The 14,211-nt window shown below is 54.9% G+C and overlaps 1 protein-coding gene across 1 annotated transcript; it reads right to left on the bottom strand.

Moving 5' to 3' along the window:
• Positions 1 to 2,299: 2,299 nt before the first annotated feature.
• On the bottom strand, positions 2,300 to 11,945 carry GIPR (gastric inhibitory polypeptide receptor; the record flags this gene model as incomplete). The annotated part of the gene is made up of 13 exons (XM_081107831.1): positions 2,300 to 4,423; positions 4,516 to 4,557; positions 6,289 to 6,427; positions 6,515 to 6,603; positions 6,725 to 6,794; positions 7,109 to 7,169; positions 7,600 to 7,759; positions 8,489 to 8,633; positions 8,823 to 8,926; positions 10,066 to 10,169; positions 10,701 to 10,808; positions 11,379 to 11,478; positions 11,865 to 11,945. 13 exons carry the CDS (start codon positions 11,943 to 11,945, stop codon positions 4,217 to 4,219), a joined length of 1,410 nt encoding a protein of 469 aa, XP_080963957.1. The 3' UTR covers positions 2,300 to 4,216.
• Positions 11,946 to 14,211: the final 2,266 nt, after the last annotated feature.

Here is a 14,211-nt window from a genome sequence, read left to right as displayed (position 1 = left end):
TGTGAGTGGGACGGACTTGGGGGAGGGAGGCAGCTGAGCATGGGGCCAAGCACTGGGATCAGGACCTCTCTGAGCAGATGAAGTGGCCCTGTCTCTGCCCCTTCCATGCCTCAGTTTCCCTATCTGTGAAGTGAATCTGTTGGACAGAGAAAGCTTTTGCTCTTTCCTATTTAATCTTTTCTAGCTTCTCATTACCCTGTCTCTCCTTTCTTCCTCTGAATGAGTCAGCCTTGCTTGAAATTTCTGGTCTTTTTTTCTGTTTCTTCAGGCAGATCAACATTCCCCAATGTTTACTTTCTCTGTGTCCAGCTTTGTGTTGCAATCCTGGGGACACAGCAGTGCTTGAGACAGCTCTGACCCGCCCTCACTGATGGGAGGAGATACATGTTTAAAGCAGTTGGTACTCAAGGTCCTGACCAGGTAGCTCAGTTGGTAGAGTGTCATCCCGATACGCCAGGGTTGCGGGTTCCATGTATAATTAGGTCACATACAAGAAGCAGCCAATGAATGCATAAGGAAGTGGAACAACACATCTGTGTTTCTCTTTCCTCCTCTCTCCCTCTCCCTTCTTTCTAAAATCAGTAAGTACAGATTTTTAAAGTGTCCAGTAACCTCAAGTGATTGGTTCTAGTGGTCTACCTTTCCCTGGCCACTCACTGTTTCATGTTTTCTCTCTCAATGTTTATCTCTCCCTCTCTCTTAAAAAAAAAAAAAAATGTAAACAATGTTTATAAGGACAAAGAAAAAGCAACCATGCTGTCACCCACTGAGCTGTTAGGCTGCCAGCCCTGGCTCTGCTGGTCAGACTTCCAGCAGCTGGCACTGTTATCACCTCCAATTCCCCGAGGAGGGAGCTGAGGCACAGAGAAGTGGTGTCACTTGCCCAGGGACACCCAGCCAGGAAGTGGTGCTGGTTCAAACCCACCCTGCTCCTGAGCCTGTGGCTTCACCCCTGAGCTCTGCTGTCCTTCACATTACAACTTAATTACCATCGAGGGAAATTCTCTGACAAACGGGAGTAGAGCGAGAAAGGAGGGCCTTACTTACTGTTTTCCTCTGATGTACACACATCACTCACTCTCTCCCCATCGAGATCTCTGAGTTCTGTCTGCCTGCATCCCTGTCTCTGTTCTCAGGGCCTAATGCCAGGTGGTGCAGGAGTTTGCAGAGCCTGACCTATCCTGTGGGCTGCAGAGCTAGGGATCCTGCAGCAGGAGAGGACCTGACTTGCACAGGGTGACGCGTGGGGCTATAAAGTTGAATGCTTACCGGGTGGTGAATTGGAACAACCCTCTGAAGTAGATACGGGAGCCATCCCAGTTTACAGATGAGACAGCTGGGGCTTAGCGGGTAATGACTTTACAACACGTCACTCAGGGAAGCAATGGAGACACGTTCGAGCTCAGGGAGTCAGGCCCGCATGAGCCGCCTTTACTGTCAGGGAACGGGCCAGAGCCACAATGTCCTAATCTGTGAAGTGGGGTCAGTGGTGCCTGGCCGGTATGGTCAGCTGGTCGGAACATTGTCCTGAACACCGGAAGGTGGATTGATCCTGATTTTAGTATGTATGGGAGGCAACCATTTCTCTCGCTCTTTTCCTCTAAAATCAAAATCATGTCCTATAAGAATAAAGTAATAAAGTGGGGGCAGTGGTACTGCTGCAGGAAACTTCCGGGGGATTCGGTTCTTTTGCAGGAGTAAGGACAGCACAAGGCCTGGAGTCCCAATCTTCTGTTCAAATCTGTCCGGCCTCTCTCTGGTTGTTGACTTGTCTCCCCTGGGGGATGGAACTTAATTATCCTGCCTTTCAGGCTGGGGCAAGATTCCAGCCCAGCACCCAGCTTGGCATCAGTTTGAATTTCAGCCGCCATCACCTCCCAAATGGTTCCTAATTCACCTTTTCTTCAGTGGTGGAAACAAAAGCAGAGGCGGCAGGCATAGCCCCAGGCACGCTGGCCAAGCATTCAGCACCCACCACGCACCAGGCATCCTAAGAAGAATAACTCATTGGAAACTCAGGCAAGGTACTGTTATACTCATTTTCCAGAATTGGAAAGTGAGGCATAGAGAAGCTGAGAATCTTCTCCAAGTCACACAACTAATAAGTAGCCAAACTAAGATTTGAACCAGGCTATTTGTTTCCTGCAGCTTTATTCTGGTTTCTGTTTTTGTTAAAATGGCAAAATTTGTATATATTTTATCACAGTAAAAAACATGGTTATAATATATATATAACCTTCCACAGCTAGGCACTCAATAACCAAATAAATACTTGATTTTAAAATGAGATTCATTTAAATATCTTTTTATTGATTTCAGAGGAAGGGAGAGGGGGAGAAACATCAGTGATGAGAGAATCATTGATCAGCTGCTTCCTGCGCGCCCCCTACTGGGGATTGAGCCCACAACCAGGCAAGTGCCCTTGACAGGAATCCAATGCTGGACCCTTCAGTCCACAGGCTCTATCCACAGAGCCAAACCGGCTAGGGGTTTACGCTGTTGTTTTTTAAGGTTTTTTATTGGTTTTTTAGAGATAGGGGAAGAGAGAATGGGAGGGAGAGGAAAGAGAGAGACATCGATGTGAGAACAAAACATCAATCAGCTACCTCATGCACGTCCCCTCCTGGGGATCAAGCCCGCAACCTAGGCATGTGCCCTGACTGGGAATCGAACCAGCAACCTTTTCGGTGCTTAGGAGGACTGTCGGCCAACTGAGCCACATCGGCTAGGGCAAGCTTTACTTTTAGTACTGCCTTTCAGAGAAGCAACCCTTAGGAAGTGTTTGGTGCACTTAAACACACACACACACACAATTTTAATTGTATACATTGTAAATAGTTAAGCATCACATGAACATTCCCAATTGGGGCTTCTCTTAGGCAGTGGGGACTGTGACAGCATGATGTACATGTTGATGTCCATGTTATCATGGAAACACATGGCTGAAGATGAGCAGTGCTACCCTCCAGGGTGTGTGTGGCCACCACAGGCTCCCAGCCATGCACCCAGCCTCAGTCATTTCTAATTGCCTGGCCAAAAGATTCCCATTCTCTCTCTCTCTCTCTCTCTCTCTCTCTCTCTCTCTCTCTCTCTCTGTGTCAACACACACACCAAAAAACACAACACAACTGTTTCTCATGCTTTATTTACATTACAGGGGAGGGGAGCCTTTTTTCTGCCAAGGGCCATTTGGATATTTACAACATCATTCTCAGGCCATGAAAAATCATCAACTTAAAAATTAGCCTTCTATATTTGGTCAAACATTGGATTAACTCACCCCTGATGCCTTGGCAGGGCCAGACCAAATGATCTTGCAGACCTTATAGAGCCCATGAACCAGATGTTCCCTCTCCCTGCGATACACCCAGGTTTCGAGTTTGGCCCCCGGTCAGAGCACATACAAGAAGCGGCCAATAGGTAGCCCTGGCCTGTGTAGCTCTGTTGGCTGAGTGTTGCTCCGTGCACTGAAGAACCGCTGGTTCGATTTCCAGCCAGGGCATATGCCCAGGTTGCAGGTTTGAGCCCAAATCGGGGTTTGTACAGGAGGCAACCGGTAAACGAATAGATGTTGCTCACATTGATGTTTCTCCCTCTCCCTTCCTCTCTCTCAAAGGTAGCAATAAAAACATACTTTATTTAAATAAACGAATCAGCCAGTGAATGTATAAATAAATATGTGGAACAACAAATTGATGTTTCTCAATTAATAAAACACACACACACACAGCCCATGAGATGCTCCTGCTAAGAGTTTTCAGTGCACCTGGAATAAAATCCCAACTCTTTGCGCCTGCTCACTTCTCTCTCCATTTGGCTCTGACTCACCAGCTCCAGCCATGCAGGCCACCTGTCTGCTCCTAAGACATGGCCAAGTGCCTCTGCAGATGCTGTTCCTTCTGCCTAGAATCTTGCCTACCAGTTGTCTCCTGCTCCTCTGGCAGGTATGGCTTAAATGTTACCTCCTCAGAGATGCCCTCCCTGACCACCGTATGCCCCTTCTAATTTTCCTTCAGAAGCCATTCCACTCCACAGCCTATATATAACCATGTATTGTCTTAAGGGCCTGTTTCCCCCACTCAATTTCGAACTCTAGGGGCCTTTCTCCGTTTCCTTCCACCCCATTTCCCCAGCGCCCTCCCTCCACAAGGGGCCCGGTACACAGTAGGCGCTCAATAAATACATGCTAACGGAATGATCACAGGAATCCCGCTGCCTAGCAGTAACTTTCCAAGACCCGGCTGGCCTCATCCCCAGGCCCTGGAAGGTTCCCCGAGGACAGGGCACGGCCAGTGGCGACCTGTCTGGGTCCGGAGCTCAACTGCAGGGTCAGAGAGGCACGCTGTGGGGGCTGGTGCGGCTCCTCTCCGAGGCTGCGGCGCAGGCGGCAGCGGTGCCAACTTCGGCGGATCTCCGACTGCACCTGCAACGGGTAGCGCTCAGAGTCGGTGCCAGGCACGCCGTTCGCTGTGCCGCCGCCAGAGGGCGCGGGCGGCAGGCCGGGGCTCTCCCTACCTCCTTGTTGATGAAGCAGTAGAGGAAGCTGACCAGCAAGCCCTGTCAAACAAGGCGTTATATCAGGGATTGGGGACAGGCTTATGAGCACCTCTTTAAGAGCTCGGGCCCTTGCCAGGCCCCACACTACCTCGGGTGCCACTATCCCGGTTCTAGACTTTTGCAGGCACCTCCCAGGCTCCCTGCTCCCCCCTCTCCTCCCCAGTTTGCTGAGCAATAAAGAAGACCCTGGCCGAAACCGGTTTGGCTCAGTGGATAGAGCGTCGGCCTGCGGACTAAAAGGTCCCAGGTTCGATTCCGGTCAAGGGCATGTACCTGGGTTGCGGGCATATCCCCAGTGGGAGATGTGCAGGAGGCAGCTGATCGATGTTTCTCTCTCATTGATGTTTCTAACTCACTATCTCTCTCCCTTTCTCTCTGTAAAAAATCAATAAAATATATTTAAAAAAAAAAAAAAGACCCTGGATGTAATAACCGCTTCCCTAGTTTCTACCCCACGTGGGCAAACTGCTTAACCCCTCTGGGCCTCAGTTTCTTCACCTGGAAAATGGGGTAATACCATGGTGGTTGTGAGAATTGAGATACTGGTATGCAAGAAGCTGTAGTGTCTGGTACATACTGTTAAACCTTTTACTTAGTCTTATGATTTATCTTACCATTATTACATAATCACTAGTAAATATTAATAAATCAAGTTTATTATATTTGCTTAATTTTAATTAGTAATGATTATCCTAAATTATTGATCAATTAATTTTAATTAGTTTTATATGTGTGTTTCACAAATAAATATAAAATACATTTGTATTTATAATTAATAATAACTTACTTGATAAATTAATACAAGTCAATTATTTATATGTGTTATTGGTAAAATATTACTTGTCTTATCTCCCCCTTGCTCCACTGGCTCCCACTGCTTCAGGCCCGCCAGCCCTCCTCCATGGTGACAGGTACTCCCACCTCAGGGATCTGACATGTGAGGTGCCTCTTCCTGGAACACTTCCCCCAGTACCCGCCCCGCTCATTCCCTCGCCTTCTTCTGTCTTTGCTCCAATATCTTCTTCTCAGGGAGGCCTTCCTTGACCCCCTGCCTGTAACTCTATCTTTTGTCTAATCTTCACCTCTATTTTCTTGCTTTTTTCCCTCTACTCACATCTTACCATCTGCCACTCTGTATATATTTTACTTATATACCATGTGTGTATAGCATCCGTCTCTCCTACAAGAATGTAGAGACCATTTCGGTTCTTGGCAATATTCCCACAACGAGGTAGGAAAAATGTATGCAATAAAAGTGTGCTGGATTTAATGACATGAACAGGCATGTGAGGTGAGACGTGTTGTCCCCACTGTAGAGATGAGGACACTGAGCCCCAAGCAGGTAAAACAGGGTGGGGACTGGGGTTAGGGCAAGCACATGCAGGGCCAGCCTTACATGTTGGAGTGAGTGCCTTCCTGTCTTTTGCGCCCTGAGCACCTCTCTTGCCACCCTAGCTCTGACGGATCTGAGTTTGGCCCCAGCCCTGTCCAGTCTCAAAGCCCTAGATCTTCACCAGGAGGCAGTACTGCTAAGGCCTCCGTCTCCTGTCTTGGTCCCTGCGCTTCCTCAGCTGAGAACTGCACCAGCTCAGCATCCTGTGCAGAATGAATGAACTCGCATAGTCACACCCAACTCAGTGGCTGCGCCAGGGGATGACTGCAGCCCTCTGCCCCTCTCGGGGAGAAGGGCCCCAGGTGGAAGGGTGCAGCCCCTGCCCCCAGCCTGAGCACCTGGAAGGAGCTGAGGAAGATCTCAAAGCCGAGCTTGGCGAAGCGCAGGTGGCCCCGGACTTGCTCCTCGGTCACAGGAGCAGACACCACCTCGTGGACGCCCAGTAGCGGCACCAGCGTCAGCGTGGAGCGAGCCAGCCTGGGAGGAGAGGGCAGCTGTGGGCTGGCGGCCCGGGTCCCCATCTCACGTCCGGCCCTCTTCCCTCCTTCCCCCGCCCTCCCCCACCTTAGCCGGTAGTCCGGACAGCGCATCTGCTGGGTCCTCAGCTTGGACACGAGGATGCCAAGGATTCGGATAAAGATGAAGAAATTAACCTGCGGGGAAAGATAGAGGCTGAGCCAGCCCGATCCCATCCTGGGAGACAGAGGGTGGCACCCCTCTCCCCAGGATGAGAAATCCCCGAGGGCTGCCTGGAGGAGGTGGGGCCGGTCGTACCAAAATGGTCATGAAGATAGGGGTGCGTATGATCCACCAAATGGCCTTGACGTCGTTCCGCTCCCAGCACCTGGAGTAGGGGTTGTAGAGCTAAGAGATTGAAAACCGCTGGAAGCACCGGGTACGCACGTTCACGCGCCGGGTCCCGCCCGCCCTCCTGAATGCCGCACCCACATTCCTCCAGAGCCCCGCCTGCTCCTGCCCTGGCCCCGCCCTCACCACCCCCTTCCAATCTTTCCAAGCTGCCATTCCTTTAGCCCCACCCACGTTCCCTCCCAGCCCCCAGGTGCCATCAGGACCACCCCACGCTTCCAGCACACCCGCCCAGGTGCCTCAAAGCCCCGCCCGCCTCCCCAGGCCCCGCCCAGACCCCCCGCAACTCACTGCGTGTTCTCGTACAGGTACCTGACGATCACCCAGGGAATGACGAAAAGCGCGGGGGCCCCTGTGCAGACCCCGACCCCCACCCCCCACCCCGCCGCAGCTGTCAGCACGCGCGCGGGCCTCGCCTGGCCCAAGACCCGCGGAATTCCCCCGCTGAGATGAGAAGGCAAAAGCCTAGAGCAGTGGTTCTCAACCTTCTGGCCCTTTAAGTACAGTTCCTCATGTTGTGACCCAACCATAAAATTATTTTCGTTGCTACTTCATAACTGTAATGTTGCTACTCTTATGAATCGTCATGTAAATATCTGATCTGCAGGATGGTCTTAGGCGACCCCTGTGAAAGGGTCGTTCGACCGCCAAAGGGGTCGCGACCCACAGGTTGAGAACCGCTGGCCTAGAGAGAGGAAGAGACCCCTGAAGCCGGCCAGCAGGGTAGTCGGGGAGCGGTGGTGCGCTGGGCCGGGCGGGCAGGGGACAGCGTCGGGGCTCACCCCAGCCGAAGAGCAGGTAGCCGCGGAAGTGGCCCCCCTCGGAGCCTCCCACGAGCACCAGGAGGCTGTGCAGGTAGATGCCCTCCACCAGCAGCCAGGTGTAGTTGGCGCCCACGCAGTACTGGGTCACAATCTGGGCCGTCCTGCAGGGGGCTAGAGCCTGGAGGGTGGCCAGACAGGGGGAGGGGGCCGTCAGGGCGCGGGGGGACCCCAGCTTTCCTCCAGCTGCTCGTCCTTTCGCCCCCATCTCTCGCCATCAGTCTCCCGCTCTGTATCACCGACGGGCGGTACCCGTGCTTGGTGTCTCTCGCCCTATATGAACTCTCCCACTCCCACCGCTTCAACAACTGGTATCTTCCATCTCACTATCAAACTCCCCCCCTCCCCCCCACCGCAAGATGCCCCCAAATATGGCTTCTCCCACCCCATCTCCTGCGAACTGTGCTCAGCTACTCCACCTCTCCAAAAGTTTCTCCCATCTCGCCACTCCTCTCCCGCCAACCCCCAGGCTTCCTAACAATGGTTTTCCCCCCTGTTCCCAGCCTCAGGCCTCTCTCACCTTGTTCCTCAGTAACAAACGGGGGTCTACCACATCCTCCCACCAGCTGGCTCCCCCAATCTGTCTCCTCCTCACCTCCAGCAGAAGACTCTCTCAGGGGTGGGAAAGGCCAGTGGTGGGTAATATAATAGAGAGAATGGAAAATTCCAATGAAGGAGATGGGGGGTCAACAATGAAGGCGGCTGAGTTGGGAGCCCCTCTCCCAAAGTCTTCGGCGTGGTCAAGAGAGAGGCAAACTGTCTCGTGTAGTGGGTAGTGGGTAGCTTGGGAACCTCCTGCCCATCAGAGGAGGTGGAACCCCAGTTTGAGAGGAAGAGGGGCGATGCTCACCTGGTCCCACAGGATAGGGGCCTGGTCCCCGGGTGCGGGGCTCAGTGGAGGTAGCAGCCGGTCTCGGGTGAGGATGGCTGCTGCCCGGAGCATGAAAGACGTGAACAGGTTGATGTGAATGTAGTTGCGTGTGCAGTGCAGCCGCCTGGGGGTTGGGGAGGCAGTGGGGATCCATGGAGACCTATCCGTGGCCACACGGAGCCCCTTTAACCGCCTCCCAGCCCTTCTTCTCACAGAACCGCCATTGGGTGCCTGTGGCTGGTGGAGCCTGACCCCCCATCTTAGTGGGCAAATTGAGGCCCAGTCTCTGCCACTCACAGTTGGGGGGTCCCACCTGAAGAAGCTCAAGATGAGCAGGGCCAGCAGCAGCGCAGCCAGGGACAGGGAGTAGCCCACGGTGTACACGACCTGTAGCCGCTCCAAGATCAGCTTTTGGTTCTGGGGGGTACAGGGAAGGACACAGGAACAGAGCTCAGCTCTTTCCCCAGGGCCAGACAGGGGCTGGACAGACATCGATCTGCTCCTTGTTCCTGCCAAGCACCCCAACTTTCTCTTGGGGATCCGACTTCCCTTATTTCAATGGGGCTATCTCCACCCCTCTGCTCCAGACTGGACATGTGACCAGCCAATCAGAGCATTCTAACCCCCCCCCACACACACACACACACAGTGCACAGTGATTAGCCCAGGGTGGGCATATGACCCAGATCAGGACAATAAGAGTCAATCCTGAAAGTTTGGGGCTGCGAGGGTTGGCGGAGGCTACAAGGGGCTGCGAGGGCCGAGCCCCTCGCACGAATTTTGTGCATCGGGCCGCTAGTATAAAATAATATTGAATGACAATGTAATTGAAAAATAAAAATTTTAGCCCTAGCTGGTTTGGCTCAGTGGATAGAGCATTAGCCTGTGGACTGAAGGGTCCTGGGTTCGATTCCAGGCAGTCACATGCCCGGGTTGTGGGCTTGATCCCCAGTCCGGGGCGTGCAGGAGGCAGCCAATCAATGATTCTCTCTCATCATTTGTTTCTCTCTCTCTCTCTCTCTCTCTCTCTCTCTCTCTCTCTCTCTCTTTCTCTCTCTCTCTCTCATCCTTCCTTTTGGAAATCAACAAAAATGCTTTTTTTTTTTTTTAAGGAAAAAGACACATTTTAAAAAGAATCAGTCCTGTGACATTATGCTGGAACTATTGAGAACAAAGCTCAGTCTTCCCACAGTGTTGCTTGGTTGGTGGGATGTGAGCCTGGTGCTAATGGAGAAGACAAACCTGTTCCACCCCACAGAGAAGATGAGACCAGCACATAGAAAAACACAGGCGCACGATGGCGAGCAACAGAGAGATCCCCAACATTATTCGAACACCTAGATCCAGCCGTGCCTGAAGCTGTGCGTGGCTGAATATGTTTCAGTCACAGAAATAAAGACTTTTATTTTTTTTCTGCATCAAGCACGTTTACTTGGAATTTCTATCACTTGGAACCCAGAGTCCTGAACAGTACAAGGGATTTCAGGCTCAGTCTGAGGCTGCTGCCTTTTCACCTCTCCCTAGACATCCAATCTGAGTCCCTCACCTCTTCTTACCTGATAGGTCCCATTCTTCTCTGGGTTCTCACACTGAGAATGGTCTCTCCAAGGTCCCCATTGGCCATCACTGCCACACTGGCGGAGGACAAAGCCTGCAGCCACTGGGGGAAATCGGGGGAGGGGATTAGAGGCACAGAGAAAGAGATGGAGACAGAGAGACCAACTGGGAGGAAAGGCAGAGAGAGAGAGCCAATGTGATGATGATGATGATGAGCCCTTCTATGGAATTTTACACGTATTAATTTAATATTCATAAGATACCTATGAAGCAGGTGCTATCATCAATCCCATTTTACAGATGGGGTGGTTGAGGTATAAAGACATTAAATAAACTGCCCTGGACCACATAGCTAGTTAGGACAGAAAGACCAGGATGCCCAGAGACAGACTCAGATAAAGGAGAGAAAACAAGAACCCCTAGTCCTAAGAGAGAGACAGCCAGAGAAGGGGCATTATGTGACAGAGCCAGGATCAGGGCGACCCAGCCCGGGTTGGACAGGCAGAGGAGACATCCAGCTGGACAGAGAGGAGCAGGACATGGGCTGTAGGTGAGTTTGGGGGAAGTGGTGTCTGGGGCAAGGGTTAGGAGCTGTTTGTGTCCAGAAAGGCCCACAACTCAGGGGGCACCTCACCGTGACGGTGCCAGGGCAGGTACCAGGGGCAGGAAGCACGGGCAGTGGTGTTGGGTGCAGCGTAGTCCCAGCAGACGTACATATCGAAGGATCCATTACAGGCGAGGCCTGGAGTGGCATAGGGGCAGATGTCGGGTGGATCACTGCACCCTCTGCCCAAAGCCCTCCTCCTCACACCCACAAGCCCTGCCCTAGGCCCACCCACGGGGCGTGGTCCAACCCTGCAGCGCCACAGCTGCGCCCATCAGACCCCAAGGCCCGCCCAGCCTCCGAGCCCTACTCGGGGCTCCCCACCAAGCAAGTTCCCGCTGCACGAGGTTCCCACTGCTGGAGGACTTTCCAGGCACCACTCAAGCCCCGCCCCCTTTCTGTACCTTTCAGGCCCCGCCCACCCAGTGAAGCCCCACCCCTTTCTGTTCATCCAGACCCCGCCCACCCAGTGCAGCCCCGCCCAAGACCCCGCCCATTCCAAGCTTCTTCCCAGGCTTGTTCCACTAATCGGAGTAGCATCCCACTCGGATCCAGGCCCTTCCCGCCGAGGCCAAGCCCACATCTACCCCGGACAACTCCTTCAGGCCCAGCGCCTGGTCCTTAGCCCACCCCCCTCAACCTCAGCCCTTACCGTCCTCCCAGCCCACCCCTCCTGGGGGGCCCAGCCCTCCTGCTCCCCAGTCGCACCTGCCGGGGGCTCCGCGGCCTCCAGGGTCCCCTGGCACTCCCTGCGGTAGCGCTCCCAGCGCTGGTACAGCGCCCGCGCCGTCTGCTCCTCCGAGCCTGTCTACGGAGAGAGAGAAGGGAGGACGCCCCCACCGACCCCGCTCCCAGGCTGCCTGGTGCGTGTGCGCCAGAGACCCTCGGGGGGCCTGGAGGGCTGTCCTGTTTGCCCAGGAGTCTTGGGTGGCCGAGAAACCTCTTCTAACTCTTGAGGGGAGCCTGGAAACCTCCAGGGGAGCTGCTTGGGGGACTGAAAACCTCCAGGAAAATTGCGGGAATGGAAATCAGCAGGAAGATTTGCGAGGCAAAGAAGACGGACTGGAAACAACCACCTAAACTCGAATCTGCGCGAGTGGGGCCGTCTCTAAACCTCGGCCCCGGGGGCGACTAAACCGTCCCAGACCTCCCCCCCCCCCGAGCCCTCGCCCCCCGCGGCTCCCGGGTCCTCACCTCCGCCCTCGGCAGCAGCGGCCCCCACAGCCAGAGCAGCAGCAGCAGCAGCAGCAGCCTCCGGGGCGCACGGGTCGGCATGGTGAGGGCGGCGGGGCCCGGGGGGCAGCCGGCCTGGAGGGTCCGAGGGCGGGGTCAGGAGCCTCCGCCTTCCGCCCCCAGTCCCAGCCTCACGCCGCCGGCCTCCCCGAGATTACACGCGCGGACTCCGAGACAGCGCCCCCCCCCCCGCCCCGTCCCCACACGTGATGATCTGTGGGTGCGGGGTAGGGGGGAGATGCGTGAGAAGGGACGAGGCTGGGGTCCGCCCCGCGATCCCCGGGCCCACCCGCAGCTGTTGCGGGAGCAGCGGCGGCGGGGGGGTGGGGGGGGGCGGTGTTTGCTGAGGGCGTGGTTGCCCTAGAGCTGCGCCGGCGGAAGTGCTAATGTCACCCGGAGTCTAGACGTGGAGACCGGGGTGAACCTGGGGGCCGCCTGGCAGCGGAGGGCACGGGGCTGCAGACGGCCCTCGGAGTTCCCACTCCCTGAGCCCAAAGGGTTTTCAAATCCAAATCGGGGATAAAAACCTGGCAGTAGGGAACTTATCCCGCTGAGGACAACGCCCGGAGTCCGTGGGACGTGCTCTCCCGAGGGACCGGAGAGGCTCAGACCCCGGGCTGAGGTGTGCAGGGGCCACGCGCCTGGAAACCTGTCTCTCGCGCTCAACACCCCCCACCACGCAGCACCAGGTGGGGGCAGGAGAGGCGGGGAGGACTTCAGACCAGACCACAGACACGGGTCAGACCCGGGTCAGAGATGCATGAGACAGACACACAGAGCGAGAGACGGAGACAGATAGGAGAGGCGCAGCAAGAGGCCGGAGACCACAAGGCGGAGAAAGAGACAAAATGTGGGCTCGGCGGCGGAGGAGATAGGGGCCCAGAGCTACTTAGAGGTTCGACAGAGATTGGGAGGCTGGGGACGAAGGTAAGACACCGGGTTAGAGGAGGTTAGAGATTGTGGCCACGGAGACAGAGAGAGACAAAGGCTCAGAAACACAGAGAGAGGGACCCACGGACTTGAGGGTCCAGGGGGCAGGGGAGCCCTCACCTGTCCTGCCGCTGCCTCTGCCGCTGCCTCCACGGCCTCCCTCCGGAGCTCTGGAAGAGGTGACAGCCTGTGTGGTGGGAGGGGCGGGGCCAGGGAACAGGAAGGGGGGGCTCCAGGGGAGCAGGGGCCCTGGCCTGTGAGCATCACAGCACTCCAGGTCACATGAGGGAGCAGCCACCCCGCCCCCAGGGCAGTCTCTCACTGTCCCACCCGCCGTCGCCCACAGACTCAGGCAGTCACACGCAGTGTCGCACACAGTCCCATTAACCGAGGCGCGGGCTCAGTACACAATGTCACATGCTGTTCTGCACAGAGCCTGTTCCTGGTGCTCACTCAGCTGTGCGATCTACGGTCACACCCAGAGAGCCCGGTCCACGCCCGCAGGCAGGCTGTCACCCACAGGACACACGGGCACGCGTCCTCGGGCGTGGGCACCTGCACTCACAGTGACACAACCGCCGCTACCCACAGTCCCAGTGACACTGTGTCAACCACACACTCACACACACACACACACACACTCACACACTCACCAGGTCACGTCACAAACACCATCTGTCTCCCCCCCCTGGCCTGTGTGCCCCCATGCAAACGGGGCCAGGCATCTCTGGGTCCCCAGTATCACTCAGCACAGGTTTGGGCACAGAGCACAGAGGCTCAATGAATGATTGTTGATTAAATAAATACACAGCCTGGCCAAGGTCGCTCAGTGGTTGAGTGCTGACCTATGAACCAGGAGGTCACAGGTTCGATTCCCGGTCAGGGCACATGTCCAGGTTGCGGGCTCGATCCCCAGGAGGGGCCGTGCAGGAGGCAGCTGATCAATGGTTCTCTCTCATCATGGATGTTTCTATCCCTCCCTTCCTTTCCCTTCCTCTCTCTCTAAAATCAATAAAAACATATTAAAAAAATAAAATAAATGCACAGTTATGTGGCTCCTCACATGGTCGTATAATCCTTTAATGACAACATCTCACAATGTTACACAGCCAGGCCCATTAACACTCTCACACATCATTTCACACTTCACATCATCACCGGCCGGGTCCACCGCGGCACCCCAGCAACGCACATTACCCAGCGGCCCCAGCACACACTCTCACAGGCTCCCGGCGTCACACCATCACACTGTCACCCCCACAGTCACCTCAGTGCCGCGGTTGTACAGATACACAGCTCTCTCCATCACAGCCTCACCCACACTCACAAGTCACACAGGGTCACACACCATCACCTCACAATCACACATGAGCCCACA

The sequence above is a fragment of the Myotis nattereri genome (genome assembly GCF_964212035.1).
Source record: "Myotis nattereri genome assembly, chromosome: 15".
NCBI classification, from domain to species: domain Eukaryota; kingdom Metazoa; phylum Chordata; class Mammalia; order Chiroptera; family Vespertilionidae; genus Myotis; species Myotis nattereri.
Note: the sequence above shows the minus strand (reverse complement) of the source record. Positions and strands in the feature narration are given on the sequence as shown.